Consider the following 14,878-nt stretch of genomic DNA (forward strand, 5'->3'; position numbering starts at 1 on the left):
AATGACCAGGAAAACTGGAGAACTTCCTAATCTACATCAAAATGGATCTACAAGATCTTTAACATTCAGGGTCTCAAGGACTGTAATTCCAACATTACAATACCCACAGGTCTGCATGGTTTGTCTGGTCAGAATCATTAGTAAAATATTGATTAGAAGTTGATACCATAAACTTCTCTCTCAGCTGGGCTGGTATTGCACACTAGTACTGTATTAATATTTGGGACCTTGGTTTCATTGTTTTTCTAAGGTCAAAGGAAAAGTATCTGGACTAGCTTTCTGGAGCTGTAATTCATCATTGGCTTGTGCTCAAACAGTGGAAGGAACATGCTTGATGAACCAGATGTCCTTGGTTATTTATGTCAACATTGACACCCAATTACATAACTTCAAATACATTTTGTGGCAGTGTTTAGCCATACTGAGTTTCTGGAAATTATTGCTGCATAGAATGTATGACACAGTCTATGTTATTGATGAAACTTAGAAACTGACATTGCTGATTACCAGAATTAATGATTCCTTACATCTGAAAATGCAGCATCAACCAGACCATTTTGAACTGTACCACAACTCAATAACAAATTTGATGTAAATCCAGCTGTAAAATGTTCCATTGTTACTTTATCAGGCTCCACCAAATTCAATTCTATTATTGAACAGTCTCCTTGGCCACTTACTGCTCACCTCAGTCAGCTGTGCATTTTCATGCTTGGACTTTATCAAACTAATCTACAGATTTGGAATCTTTGATTAACCGAAGGAGCCAAATCATTTTAAGTGGCTATTTTTATTGGCTTTATAGCTGGAGCAGTTAATAGAGACTTTGTTGTAAAGATTTTCGGGTAACAATGGCTCCTATTCACACATTTCCATTCAGAGGTATTGCAAGACTAAAAGAATTAACAGATTGCAATTCTGTGATATTGCTATGAAAATGTTTCATTTGCATTACTTTGGATATGAGAAACTTTAATTCTTCAGTCAAGAAAGTTGACCTACTGGATGTGAAACAGATCGTAGTTAAAGACGGCTGGGGTCTGCTCTCTCTTTGGAGACACAAAGAGGCTACTAGTAGTGAGTTCAATAAGAAGGTCACCTTGCCTCAGGTGAAGGGTCAGACTGAGAAGGCAGGGACTTTATGTTGACCTCAGTCAGAATGGGATCTGGTCATTCACTGTTGGGGGTCACTCTGTATCACAAACCAGCCATCCAAGCTAACCAACTCTCTCGATAATAGTAATGCTGATGCCTTTGTCCTAGGTGCCAAAGGGATTTGGGCCAGGTGAGACTCCCTGCTTCTCCTGGTCAACTCAAAAATGTTGAGGTGCCATTGCACCCATTTGGAGGAGAGGGCAGGTGGTCAGAGCCAACAGGAATGAAGCAATTGCTTCCTGGCCTATTGTGGGATCTTGGGTTAAAGCAAAACAGTGTATAGATGCTGAAAACCTGAAACAAAGTGCTGGAGAAACTCAGGAGGTTGAGCATCTGTGCAAAGAGAAACCAGGCTAATGTTTTGTGTCCAGTATGACATTGAAGTGTTAGAAGAACTGTGAAGAGTCAATTCCCACCTTAAACAGAATTATGGGCCTACCTAAAACAAACTGTAGCTGTTCAGAGGCAGTAGCTCCCCACCTTCTCAAGGGTGAAGGGGGAATAAGCATTGAGTGTTGGTCCAGCCAGCAACACCTACATCTCGCCAGTGGGTAAAAAAAAAAGTCAAATGCAAAGGGTCTAGGCCCAAAGCATCAGCCTTACAGCTCCTATGATGCTGTTTGGCCTGCTGTGTTCATCCAGCTCTGCACCTTGTCCTAGATTTTCCAGCATCTGCAGTTCCTACTACCTTTGAAACGTTAACTGCTTCTCTCTCCACGGATGCCGCCAGAACGGCCGAGTTGCTCCAGCATGCTGTGATTTGTGGGATACTGCTGTGCCAAAAAAGCATTGGCGGTATTTTTCCCACCCCACTCAAGTGGCTGCAGTTGGTGTGTATCAACTTTGGGAGCTCCTTCTATTGAAAAAAATAGAATAAAAAGTGTCGGATGAATGCAAGTGAAATTCATGTCACAATCGTTCCTTCCTAACCACACACCAACACACCACCACCACCCCCACCCCATTAAAAACAAACCTGACACTTACTTCAAACTGAATTTCGATTGCCTGTTTAGCAGGTAGCAAGGCAGTGAAGGGCTGGTGGATCTTGAACTCGGGTGAGCTAATGAAATCCAAGCTCTTGGGGTCTTTGGGAGCGACCCAGTTTCCAGCGGGAGGGTGGAGTGAATCCAAGAGGAAGCCCTTCGGAACAGTGGGATCTTTGGGCTCAGTGACAAACAAGTCGTGGTACAGCACGTTCAGTGAGAAAACTGTGGTTACCGCAAATAAAACTCCACACCAGAACGACATTGGTGATGGTTAACCTCAGCTCAGATTCAGGCAGCAGGGAAGACCATGATTCTCTTTCGCCACCCCACACACACACACACACTTTTTGGGAGGTGTGTTGAAAGATGCTTCGAGAGTCACAGAATTATCGTTCTAGAATCCCAGAACAAAAAGCTAAAGAACCTGGTGTGGAACCTCCTGAGATCAGCTGTTTCTGAAGATTCCTCAGCGCCAAACCTTGGTTTCATTGCTTTATCTCCCTCCTAATGAGTGCACGTGCCTCCCAAATTCCCACGAGTGGCTGTTCCTTATTTTCCATTTGCTGCAGAAGCTGTAGGGAGTCAGGAAGACAATACATTCGGGAGTTTCAGAGATAGTAACAGCTGCCCGATACTGGAGTCCGAGATAACACAGTGTGGAGCTGGAGGAACACAGCAGGCCAGGCGGCATTTATAAAGAAGGGTCCCGACCTGAAACGTCAGCTTTCCTGCTCCTCTGATGCTGCTTGGCCTGCTGTGTTCCTCCAGCTCTACACTGTGTTATCTCATTAGGATACATGTGAAAATAATAAATCAAATCAAATTATTACACGCTCATTAGACTTTCAAATGGAAATCAGACAATCAAGCAAACTGAATCAATGACTACAGAAATCTTGAGTTTGTGTTGGGGCTCTTGTGTCACAGTGATAGTGTCCCAACCTCTGAATCAAGAGTATCCGGGTTCAAGTCCCACTTGCTCTGGAGCTGTGTAATATACATCTCTGAACTGATTGGTTCGGAAAATATTTGTTGAGTTTGTCTTATTTTGCAGATTGGGATCATCTTGTTTAAAACAAATGGCAATAAATTCCAGTTGTTGCTGTGGTGCTTTTTAAATGAATATGCTTTGGTAGGAAGAATAGAGGAATAGACTGTTTTCTAAATGGAGAAAGGCTTCAGAAATCCGAAGCACAAAGGGACTCAGGAGTCCTAGTTCAGTGCTCTGTTAAGGTTAACATGCAGGTTCATTTGGCAATTAGGAAGGTAAATGCACAGTTAGCATTCATTTCAAGAGGGCTAGAATTTAAGAGCTGCTGAGACTATATAAGGTTCTAGTCAGACTGCATTTCGAATATTGTGAGCTGATTTTGGCCCCATAATCTAAGAAAAGATGTGTTGCTATTGGAGGGAGCCCAGAGGAGGTTTACAGCAAAGATCTCAGGAATGAAAGGCTTTGTCATATGAGGAGGGGTTGAGGACTCTGGGTTTGTTCTTAATGGAGTTTAGAAAGACAAGGGGGAATCTGGTTGAAACTTACAGAATACTGGATAGAGTGGACATGGAGAACTTGTTTTCAATAGTAGGAGAGATTAGGACCCAAAAGCACAGCCTCGGAGTGAAGGGATGACTCTGAGATGAAGAGGAATTTCTAGAAGGTGGTGACTCTGAGGAATTAATTGCCACAGAGATCTGCGGTAGCCAAGTCATTGAGTGAATTTATGTCGGTGATAGGTTCTTGACTGGTAAGGGGATAAAGGGTTACAGGGAGAAGGCAGGAGAATGGGGTTGAGAAACATATCAGCCGAATAGCCTAATTCTGCTCCTATATCTTATGGTTTTGTGGAATTAAATGAGGAAGGCTATCTTGGTTAGAGATGAGAAATGAGAAAGATAAGAAGTCACTGGTGGATGTGATGTATAGGCCCCCTAACATATCCACACAGTAAGGCAGAGTATAAAGGGAGAAATAATAGGTTTATTACAAATGTACAGCAGTAATCACGAGGGATTTTTACTTGCATAGACTGGAAAAGTCAGACGAGCAAAGGAGCCTGGTTAAATTCATAGAATGATTTCCTGACAGTTTCTTAGAAAGGTAACTAGAGAGCAGACTACACTAGACGTACTATTGCAGAACAAGATAGGAATAATGCTGTCATAGTGAAGACACCGTTAATCAACAACCACCATTATGTGATTGAATTTTATGTTCAGTTTGAGAGAAAGAAGAGTGCTTTTTCAAATTTAAATAAGAGAATTATAAGGGCTCAAAAATACAGCTAATTAAAATGACCCGGAAAATTAGTTAGGTCAATAGATGTATGGCAGCAGATATTTAAGGGGATGCTTTGGAATGCACATGATTGATACATGGAAGTGAAAAAGAAAATAAATCCAAGAGGAGAACCTATCATCAGTGGTTAGCTAAAAAGTTTATGGCTAGTATCAAACTTAAAGAAAAAGCATGTGTTATGAACCAGACCAAACCCCTTCAAAATATATTAAGAAAATAGCCTAGATCCTAAATTTTCCTTATTTTAGAGGCAAGTGTCAGATGCAATTTGATTGGTCAAACCACTCAACTTTGAGCAAACCATACTTTATTTTTACATTACAGTTAAAATACAGAGTAAATAAAAAGAAAAGGAAAGAATTGGCTTAACTGTTAACAACTAAAATTCGGTACGAACTTCTGATAAAGCCCATTCAATCCCAGGAATCATAATATTTCCATCTTTGTTGATAGCATGGGAAATTCCCCAATAACCTTTGATTTCACATCCCATGGGGCTATTTGCCACGTGACTTGGGCTTTTGCGAGCTTACTCTTAGCCAGGTTATCACCAAGCCCGCCTCCCAAAGTCCATCAAACAATTCTGATAGATGCTGCAAATGTTCCTTCCATGTGTGACTAAAAATCAGCAGATCATTGACGTATACCACACAATTGGATAATCCCGAAATGACTTTATTAGTTAGTCTTTGAAATGTGGCTGATGCATTTTTCACACCAAATGGCATGACTATAAACTGGTGCAGTCTATTCGGTGTCATGAAAGCTGAAATTTCCTTCACTCTCTCTGATAAAGGTACCTGTCAGTAACTTCTGAGTAAGTCCAACTTAGAAATATAAGTTGCTTGTCTTACCTTTTCAATTCAGTCTTCCAAATGTAGAATAGGATATAAATCAGATTTTGTAACTGCATTGACTTGTGATAATCCACACATTACTATGGGTGAACTCCATTTGCTGCAACTCCCTTTTATTTTGTTGTCTTTGAACATGCGTTCAATCTCTTTTTGAAGCTGCACCAACTTTAGAGGGTTAAGTCCATAAGGATGTTGCTTAATTGGAACAGCATTTCCTATATCTACATCATGTGTAATTAGATTAGTACTTCCCAGCTTATTCCCACATTATTTCACCATGTGATTGTTATGAACCAGATCGAACCTCCTCAAAATATATTAAGAAGATAATCCAAACCCTAATTTTTTCTTACTTTAGGAAGTGTAAAGTGTAGTGTTCTGGATGCAATTTGATTGGTCAAACTACCAGGCATGAAACAAAACGCACTTTCTGCATACACAATAAGTGACATATAGACAAAATAAAAATAAAATAAAATAATTGGCTTAACTGTAACTATCGAAATGCTTAACAAAATAATGGTTATATAAATTACTGCTTAGTAACTGTTCCAATATGTTAACATCCCATAAACAAACCCTTGGCAAAGGCAAATTCAGTAAAATAGATTGTCTCACATGCAATTCTAGCAGCTAGAAGAGAATCCCAACTTTTAGCTGTAACAGAGAGAGGAATAAGAGCTTCCACATCCAGCTTCAAAACCCCAGCAACTGCAGAAAGCTAAAACTAGAAATCTTGGATGAGCGGAAGCTTGACCCCACCCATTCAGGCTACTTCTATTGTTCTAATTTTAAAAAAAGAAACAAGGCCTTACAAGCTGTTTACTTCATTGGCTTTGGAGCAAACTACTTGTCACCTCTGTCTCAATGTTTTTTCATAAAAAAGAACCAGGGCAAAATACACTTCTTAAAGTCATACTATTGTCATACATGTAATTGCACAGATAGGTGACAGGTCAGAAAGTTAGGTGGAATATAAAAATAGTAACAGTTGACTAAAATATTAATCTGGGGAACATTGGCTATCACAGAAAGATAGCTAGAAATATTTTTAAAAATCAGATTATGAGAGTTTCCAAAGATAGTTAAAAATAAAAAGAATTGAAGTAAACATTGGCCTAAAGAAAGTGAAACTGGGAATTAATAAGAGAAAACAAGTAGCTGGTAGATGAATTGGACAGATATTTCTATTGTTCTTCACTGTAGAGGATACTATGAACATCCTAAAAGTCGCTATAATTCAGGAATGGAAAGGAGAGAGGAACTAAGTTGTGAAGAGGATGTAAGCAGGCTACAATGGGATAGAGATAGATTTTTAAATTCATTCACGGGATGAGGGCGTCGCTGGCTAGGCAGCATTAATTGCCCATCCCTAATTGCCCAGAGGGCAGTTAAGAGTCAACCACATTGCTGTGGGTCTGGAGTCACATGTAAACCAGACCAGGTAAGGATGGCAGTTTCCTTCCCTAAAGGACATTAGTGAACCAGATGGGTTTTTCCGACAATTGACAATGGATTCGTGGTCATCATTAGATTCTTAATTCCACATATTTATTGAATTCAAATCTCTGCCATGGCAGGATTCAAACCTGGGTCCCCAAAACATTATCTGAGTCTCTGGATTAACAGTCCAGCGATAATAACATGAGGCCATCGCCTCCCCCCTATTGGGTGAGATAGGAAATGATCTGGCAAATAGAGTATAATGTGGGAAAAATGAGTGCCTATTATGGCAGAAAGAATAAACCAGATGCTTATTATTATAATTACAAAATATTGCAAAGTTTCGTGCTGGGTGTCCTTGTATGTGAATCGTAAACTCCAAGTGTACAAGTACAGCAGGTAATTAGGAAAGCAAATAGAATGTTATTGTTTATTGTGACAGGAATTGAATACAAAAGTGTGGAGGTTATATTTCCATTATACACAGCATTAATGAGACTGCATCTGGTGTACTTTGTACAGTGTTGGTTACCTTATTTAAGGAAGGATGGAAATGCATTGAACGCAGTTCAGGGAAGGTTTACCAGACCAGTATTTGGATTGGCCTGTTTATCTTATGATGAAAAGTTGGACAGCTGTCCATTTGTGTTCACATCGGTTTAGAGAATTAAGAGGTGACTTGTTTGAAACACACAAAATCCTGAGCAGTCTTGACAGAGTGGGTATGGAAAGGATGTTTCCTCCTGTGGGAGAAGCTAGAACCTAGGGTCACTATTTATAAGGAAGGGATTAGCCATTTCAGAGTGAGATGAGGAGAAAACTTTTCTCACAGAGGGTGACAAATCTTGTTGAACTCTTCTTCAAAATGATGGAAGCAGAGTCCTTGAATACTTTAAAGGCAGAGAGATCCTAAATAAAAGCAAAGGGGGTGAAAGGCTTTCTGGAGGAGGCAGGAATGTGAACAGATCATTCAGGACTTTATTGACTGGCAGAACAGGCTAGGCCCAAATGGCCTACTTGAGCCATTTGGATGTATGTATTATTTATTTTTTAAAATGAATGGATAAATGGTATCTATAACAGAAATGAATGCAGATCCCTCTTGCAATGATAAAGTGAAGTTCCTTTTCTCCCCCTTTCCCCTAGCTCTCTTCTCTCAGAATGTTTTTGTATTTTGGCTTGAGTTTTCCTTAATCTCAAATGAGCCCTTACTGGTAATTTGTGTGCTGCCCATTAAATCTCCTTCCTATAACCCACCAGCAATACAACTTGATGAACTTCTGCCCTTTTTTCATCCACCTCAATATGTGATGGTCTCCATTTCAACAAAGAACAAAGAACAATACAGCACAGGAACAGGCCCCCAAGCCTGCACTGACACATTTTGCCCTTCCATACTAAAACTGTCTTCACTTATAGGAGCTATATCCCTCTATTCCCTTCCTATTCATGTATTCATCCAGGTGTTTCTTGAATGCTGTTATTGTGTCTGCTTCCACCACCTCCTCTGGCAGCACGTTCCAAGGACCTACCATCCTTTGTGTGAAAAACGTGGCTCGCACATTTCTTTTAAACTTCTCCCCGTGTACCTTGAACCTGTGTCCCCTAGTAATTGACTCCTCCATCCTGGGAAAAAGCCCCATACTTTCCACTCTGTCTATGCCATTCACAATCTTATAAAGTTCCATTGGGTTGCCCCTGAACCTCCTGTTTTCCAGTGAAAACAAACCCAGTCTATCCAAGATAACAAGGTGTGGAGCTGGAGGAACACAGCGGGCCAGGCAGCATTAGAGGAGCAGGAAAGCTGACGTTTTGGGTCAGGACCCTTCTTCTATCCAACTTCGCTTCATAGCTAAAATCCCCTGTACCAGGCAACATCCTGGTAAACCTTTTCTGTGATAGAGATAGTAGGAACTGCAGATGCTGGAGAATCTGAGATAACGATGTGTAGAGCTGGATGAACACAGCAGGCCAAGCAGCATCAGAGGAGCAGGAAAGCTGACGTTTCAGGTCTAGACCCTTTCTGTACCTTCTCCAAAGCATCCACATCCTTCTGGTACTGTGGTGAGCATTTCCTCATCAAGATTTCATTTTTAAGGTAACATTCTGGGATACACTCAGAGGGAGCTCTGAGTTGAACCTGCTCACTAGAGGTCAGCAGTCACTGCAAAAGGAATTCACGTTGTCCGCTGAAGCCGCCTGGTGCGAACAACAAACATTTCCAATGACAATTTGCAGACTCCTCGTCTTGTCTGAACACAGAACAAAGATCGCAGGGCGAGTCTTTTTAAACTAGGGAACTGCAACCAATGCCTGAAAACAAAGATCCCCCGAAAAGCCAAGCGGAGAAACCCATCTGACAATGAAAGAAAGATTGCATTTTAAAGGCGGTGGCTGGGAGACGATGTAATCAAGGGCGAAGGAGTTTCAGGGGATGAACGGGATGAAAATGCAAATAAAATGCTAAACATAAATAGGAGCGAATCAAAATGTGGGGCCGGGAAATGAGACAAAACGGGATGTGACAACTTAAATGGCTTGTATGTGAGTTAGACGGTGAATGTCTGAGTGACTGGGAAGGAGGGAGGGAGGGGGAGAATGAAATAGAGGAGCTGATGAGGGGAGTATAAAATCAGACTCCCCACCCCCCCAGGAATGGTGTGAATTGATGATAATATTACTCCCACCACACCCAGAGCCCACGTGGTTTGATCTTTTGACTGCAGAGCCTGTGTTCTGTGTTTGAACAAGCGGTGCCGAGTTAAAACGGGGAAGGGAACGGGTAATCTTCCCAGGGCAGCGGCTGCAGTCTGAATCTCTGCCTCCATTCTGCTGGAGGGAGGGCCATGGACCCGCTCAGCTTCAACAACACGCGTGTTTAGATTTCCAGCACCCGTAGATCCGCTGCCAGAGGGAGAGAGAGAATGGACAGCAACATCTGAAGGTGTGGCAGGCTGTAAAAGAGGCAAAGTCTGAACATCAGGACTATGAGAAGGAAATGAGAAGCGGACTAGAAAGGGACCCCTCCAGGTCTGTCTAGGGTCCCCACCCCCCAAGCTCTGACCTTGCCGTTGTGTGAATGGTGAACGGAGTATGCTGACCAGCAGCAGGAGGTGCTCGGCGTGAGTCAGTCTCAACTAAGCCCCGGCTGTTCTAGTGTTAAAACCATTTCCAGGTTCATCTTCCCTGCTATCACTGACTTGGAGCTCGGTACCATGGGGAGGTGCAATGGGCGCTGCACGTTAATCGTACTCTGCAGTTTACAGCTGGTAAGTTGGCTTTAAACAGAGTCTGTTTTTCGTACAAAGTGATTGTGTGGTGTTTGAGAGTAAACGCGGCTGATATTGTCTGCTGTTGTCCCCCTGGGAGGAACACAGTTAAACCCATGGACACGAGGTTCAAGCTGTCTCTCAGATGACACTTTGCTGTGTATTTGTGCTGAGGCTTAGTCTCCCTTCTCAAAAAGGACCTAGATTATTTTCCAGTCCGTGAACATCTCTTTTTATAATCAGTAGTAGCGGTGAGATTGATTGGAGATCGTCAGTGTGTCTAGTTTTTGTTAATGTGTGGTACTCTTCAGTTCTCAACGAAGCTGTTCCGTCTGTCAGTTTCAAAGTGGCAGCGACACGGCGCAGAAGGATGAAGCTTGATAATTTTACACATTTACACACTTTCCAATACGGTTCAGTGCTGCTCGAGATACGAGCTGCTTTATTTTTTTTAAAATCCAAGCTACTCCAGTTGCCTTACAGCAGTTGCCTGTCTGGTTCTGCCGCGGGACTTGTCAGATTGTTGAAGGGGTTTTTATGAAATGTTTCCGAGATGAGGGGGTTAAGTCTGTGCTGTAAAGCGGGTGGCATTATTACAATCTGGCACTGCCACTCATACTTCCGATCAACTGTGAATTTTGTGCGTTTGTGATGTTTGAAATGTGCAGGTACTGGAACCAATCTCTTTAGTAAAGGATTGAGATCGGCGGTGCTGAAAAAGGCGAGGTGCATTTAATTATCGCTAATGTGGAAATGTTGAGACGGGTGGAAATCTAGCCCGGAATGGTTACAGGTTGTCAAACTGCACTTTCTTAAAATTCCCCCATTCTGAATATCTCCCTAATTAAGACTGGGAGGCAAATTTTTCATCAAGAAAACTCCACTGTGTGCAAAATGTGCTCTCTATTTCCTCCCATTCACACACACACACACACTTTACTAATCACCAATTATAACAAATTAACAATGATTTAATCTTAACTAATGGGACAAGGGTATTATCACATGTTATCTTTATAATAATAAGCCACTAACTTTTATTGGATCCACTGAGACATCCATACTATGGCATGTCAGGCATGTCAAAAACTTTGGACTCCGAGTCAATGTCCCCATCACAAGGCTGTTTCTACCAGAATGAGGAAGACCTACATTATCCTCTGCATTGAGACCGATGCCTTGGAACAATGTTCTCTAAGGATGCCAAGTTCACATCCCATTCTCCAGGATGCTGATGAAGATATCTGTATTCACACAATCAAAAACCAAGTCGCATGCCTGGCTAGCTCTGTGATTGTGTGGAAACAGCACGGTATTCAAGCTGAAGGCTAAAGTCAAACTCTACCAGACCTTGCTACCCTGACGGATGGCGTAGAATCAAGGGTTTACAATAGGCACCAGTCAAAGCTCTGGAATTTGTCTACCAAACATGCCATCATAAGAACATTCGATGACAGGGCAAAGTGCTTGGGCTGTTCTGGTGCAGTGGTAGTGTCCCTATCTTTGGGCTAGAAGACCCAGGTTCAAGTCCCACTTACTTTAGAGTGGTGTCATAGCCAGTCTGAAGAGATTGATTCAAAAATACACAAAAGCAATATGCACTGTGCTGAGCTCCTCAGCATGAAGGTCATCTTTCAGAAATGTCAACATGAGTGGGGCAGACTTTGTATCCTGCATAACTGTTTACAGAATACCCCAGTGAAAAATTTTTGGAGCTGTCTTTTGGGGCAAACAATATCAATGTTGTTAGTACAAATGTTACAGACATATCCTGGGTGGGACAAGCATGGCTGACCATTTCTACCTTGGGAAAACACTGTAATCAACTGGAGGTGAGCACTGATATTTGGTTCAGCACATTTTGATGGTCATCTTACACCAAAGCCAGATGAAGGTCATAAGTCGGTGCCACAGTTGCTGATAATGCCCAGGAGTCGTGAGCTTGCCAGTTCTGTTGATGTCTGTGCCAATCTCATACCAAACTCTTCAATCATGAGAGGATCCACAAGATGATGAAATCATTTATAATCTGGAGCAATGAGGAATCTACCAATCTTTCTTTCATGGTGACAGAATGTGGCTCTAATCAAGTGTTGGCTAGGATGAAGTTGTCTTTCTGTTCCAAGAGTGCTTTGCCCAAAGGCATATCATTAGCTCATTGTCTGCTGCTGCTGCTTTGTTCTCCCCTCGGTAGGTTTTTGTCTGTGGTTTACCGTTGCCTTTCACTTTTGGAGATAGCCCCCAAATCTATCTCAGTTAGTGTGGGAATTGAACCCGAACCGGTGGTCTTATTCTAAACCACACAATAGTCATCCAACCAACTGATCTGCCAGTATCTCCCCCTGTTCTCCCCTTCACCTTATTTTTTTTAAGGTGGTTAAAAGTTTGGTAAACCTAGCTGGAGTTTATTGGCACTTGAGGTGAGTGTTGATTTGGCTACAAGATTTTTTTTCTTTAAACGTAGCCACGCTTAGGATGTGACTTCTATTTGAAGTTATTGCAGATGCTTGCCTTAAACATTAAACAATTGCAGGAGATGCAGGCCAGGTGCACTGTGTGGTGTTGCAGTGTTCTGCTTGCACATAAGAGAATATTTGAATTACGGCTTGAGTACAAAAACGTCTGATTCCGAATAAGGGGAATATTGAGTGAGGATTAATTAATGGCACTCTCACTTGTGCTAGAGAAACTCAGCAGAAGTGGCCACATCTGTAGAGCGAAAGAAAGATTCAATGTCCTGAGTCCAACATGATCTTTCAGTGTAGAGTTCTAAAGAAGATTTATACCAGTCTCGACATTAACTCTGTTTCTCTCTCAATGCATGTTGATGGACCTGTGTTTCTCCCACAGTTTGTTTTTCCAATCTCCAGCATTCCCAATATTTGATGGCAAATCCTTTTTTTTCTATTTTCCCTTCCTCCATAAATTGTACTGCTGGTGTGTAAATCCTTTTAGCTGTGTGTCATTCATCCATCATTGCTGACCTTCATAGGCTCCTCCGTCATTCAGTTTGTACCTTTCTTAGGTCTTGCCTGTGGATCTCTCCATCAATCCTGACCCCAATATCTACAGTCCTGGATCCACTTCGAGTATTACTCCTCAAGACCAATCTGAAGCTCTCTTTCAAATTTCAAAACCAATTTGTGTTTTTGCTTTTTTGTCATTTGCTTGTTGGACATGGATATTACAAGTTATAAACCAGGGTGGGGTGATGGAGGTAAGATACAGATCCACCATGATGTACCTAAATGATAGAACAGACTTAAAAGGCTGCATAGCTTCCTGTGCATCCCTTTCCTTCATTGCACTTTGCTGATCAGTGTCTTTGATTAATTCCTATTCTCTAGAAATTCGAGAAGTTGCTTTTGCAGCAAGACCTACAAACAATTCAGAAGATCTTGGTTCTTAGATTGCTTCCCCTTCTCAGTTGCTCATCCAGATAACCTGGTATTGATTGCATTATGACATCAATGCCTATCTATGTCTTTTGAGCAAAGTATGTTTTGATTTGAGCAAATATTGAAGTGTTTGAGAGTATTATGACATGACATGTCGCCATGGCTGTGTTGCTCAGGGAAGTGATAAAGTAATGCTGTTCCACAATTAGATTCTTTATTTAATTGAAGGTGGTTTTCTGCAACTGTTTGCAAAATCCTTTTTTGTAAGTAATTTGTCTTTGCACAGTGATTCTGTGCCAATGTGTGTCTTTTTCCACATAAACGTAGAAAATCCATTTGAAGTCGACAACTTGGTTCTTAGATTATCCATATTAAGTATAATTTGAGAATTATAACTGAGCTCAGTCATCCAGTTTGGGAGGGAGATTTTGTGCATTGGGACACCAGCAAACCTTTCCTTCCAACTTATCGTGTTCCAATGCTTAGTTCCTGTCAAAGTTTCAGAGCAAAGCTTTTTCTCAATGTTTTTTGCTGTATTTTAGTTGTGAGCTTTGCCTGCTTCCTTGTTTATGGTTGGTTTGGCTCTCCCTGACTGATTCCAGGATCTCTTGGATTTAAACCTAGTCCAGGATAAAGATGTGGAGTCCTTAGCTGATTGGTCAGTGCTGTATTATCAGACTGGCCAATATTATAGATGTTGAATTGAAATAATGTTTAGGTGAACCTATGATTTTTTTTAAATCCCTATGGTACATTTTGAAGGAACTCCACAGAGGCTAGTATCTCATCATCAAGTCACTCTTTATTTACACATGCATAGTATGTGATGCTGGTCTGCTTCCCTCAGAGCTAGTTCTTGGAATGAACAGAATCTCTGACATCCCTGTTTATATCTGTCAGTCAGGGCTCTCTGATTGGGCTGTTAACCTGGACCAATGAGGGAACTCATTCTATGAGGTTCGCCTGGCTGATCTCATTACAATCACTACACATTTTTGTTTAGGAACATAGGAACTAGAGTAGGCCATTCAACCTGATCTGGCCGATCCATGGCCTAACTCCACATATGTACCTTTGGTCCATATCCCTTTTACTTCACAAAAAAAAACTTCTCTCAGCTTTTAAATCTAACAGCTGATCTAGCATCAACTGTCATTTGTGGAAGAGGGTTCCAAACTTCTCCCACCTTTTGTGTGTAGAAGTGCTTCCTAACATCTTTCCTGAATGGTCTGTTCCTAATTCTCAGACTACGCCTCTAGTTCTAGAATCCCCAACCAGTGGAAATAGTTTATCTTTATCTACCCTGTCTTTTCCTGTTAATTTCTTGAAGATTTTAATCTGATCAGCTCTTAACCTTCTAAATTCCAGAGAAAACAGAAGAAAGAGCCAAAAGAACTGCGGATGCTGTAAAATCAGGGACAAAAACAAAGTTGCTGGAAAAGCTCAGCAGGTCTGGCAGCATCTGTCAAGG

General features: G+C 41.5%; 2 protein-coding genes across 4 annotated transcripts in view; one reads left to right on the forward strand and one right to left on the reverse strand.

Moving 5' to 3' along the window:
* Nucleotides 1–2,610, reverse strand: part of LOC109921460 — a 33,747-nt gene extending 31,137 nt beyond the window's left edge. For all 3 annotated transcript variants that reach the window (XM_048613273.1, XM_048613272.1, XM_048613274.1), the window contains exons 1-2: nt 2,143–2,610; nt 1,844–2,011 (exon numbers count right to left, since the gene is read on the reverse strand). In XM_048613273.1, coding sequence (XP_048469230.1) covers nt 1,844–2,011; nt 2,143–2,406 — 432 coding nt within the window. In that variant the 5' untranslated portion in view covers nt 2,407–2,610. The remainder of the gene's footprint in view (nt 1–1,843; nt 2,012–2,142) is intronic.
* Nucleotides 2,611–9,421: 6,811 nt separating this feature from the next.
* Nucleotides 9,422–14,878, forward strand: part of LOC125486245 (sodium/potassium-transporting ATPase subunit beta-1-interacting protein 1-like) — a 340,423-nt gene continuing 334,966 nt past the window's right edge. The window contains exon 1 of the mRNA XM_048612918.1: nt 9,422–10,009. Coding sequence (XP_048468875.1) covers nt 9,956–10,009 — 54 coding nt within the window. The 5' untranslated portion in view covers nt 9,422–9,955. The remainder of the gene's footprint in view (nt 10,010–14,878) is intronic.

Source organism: Rhincodon typus, chromosome 27, assembly GCF_021869965.1.
Source record: "Rhincodon typus isolate 14 chromosome 27, sRhiTyp1.1, whole genome shotgun sequence".
NCBI classification, from domain to species: domain Eukaryota; kingdom Metazoa; phylum Chordata; class Chondrichthyes; order Orectolobiformes; family Rhincodontidae; genus Rhincodon; species Rhincodon typus.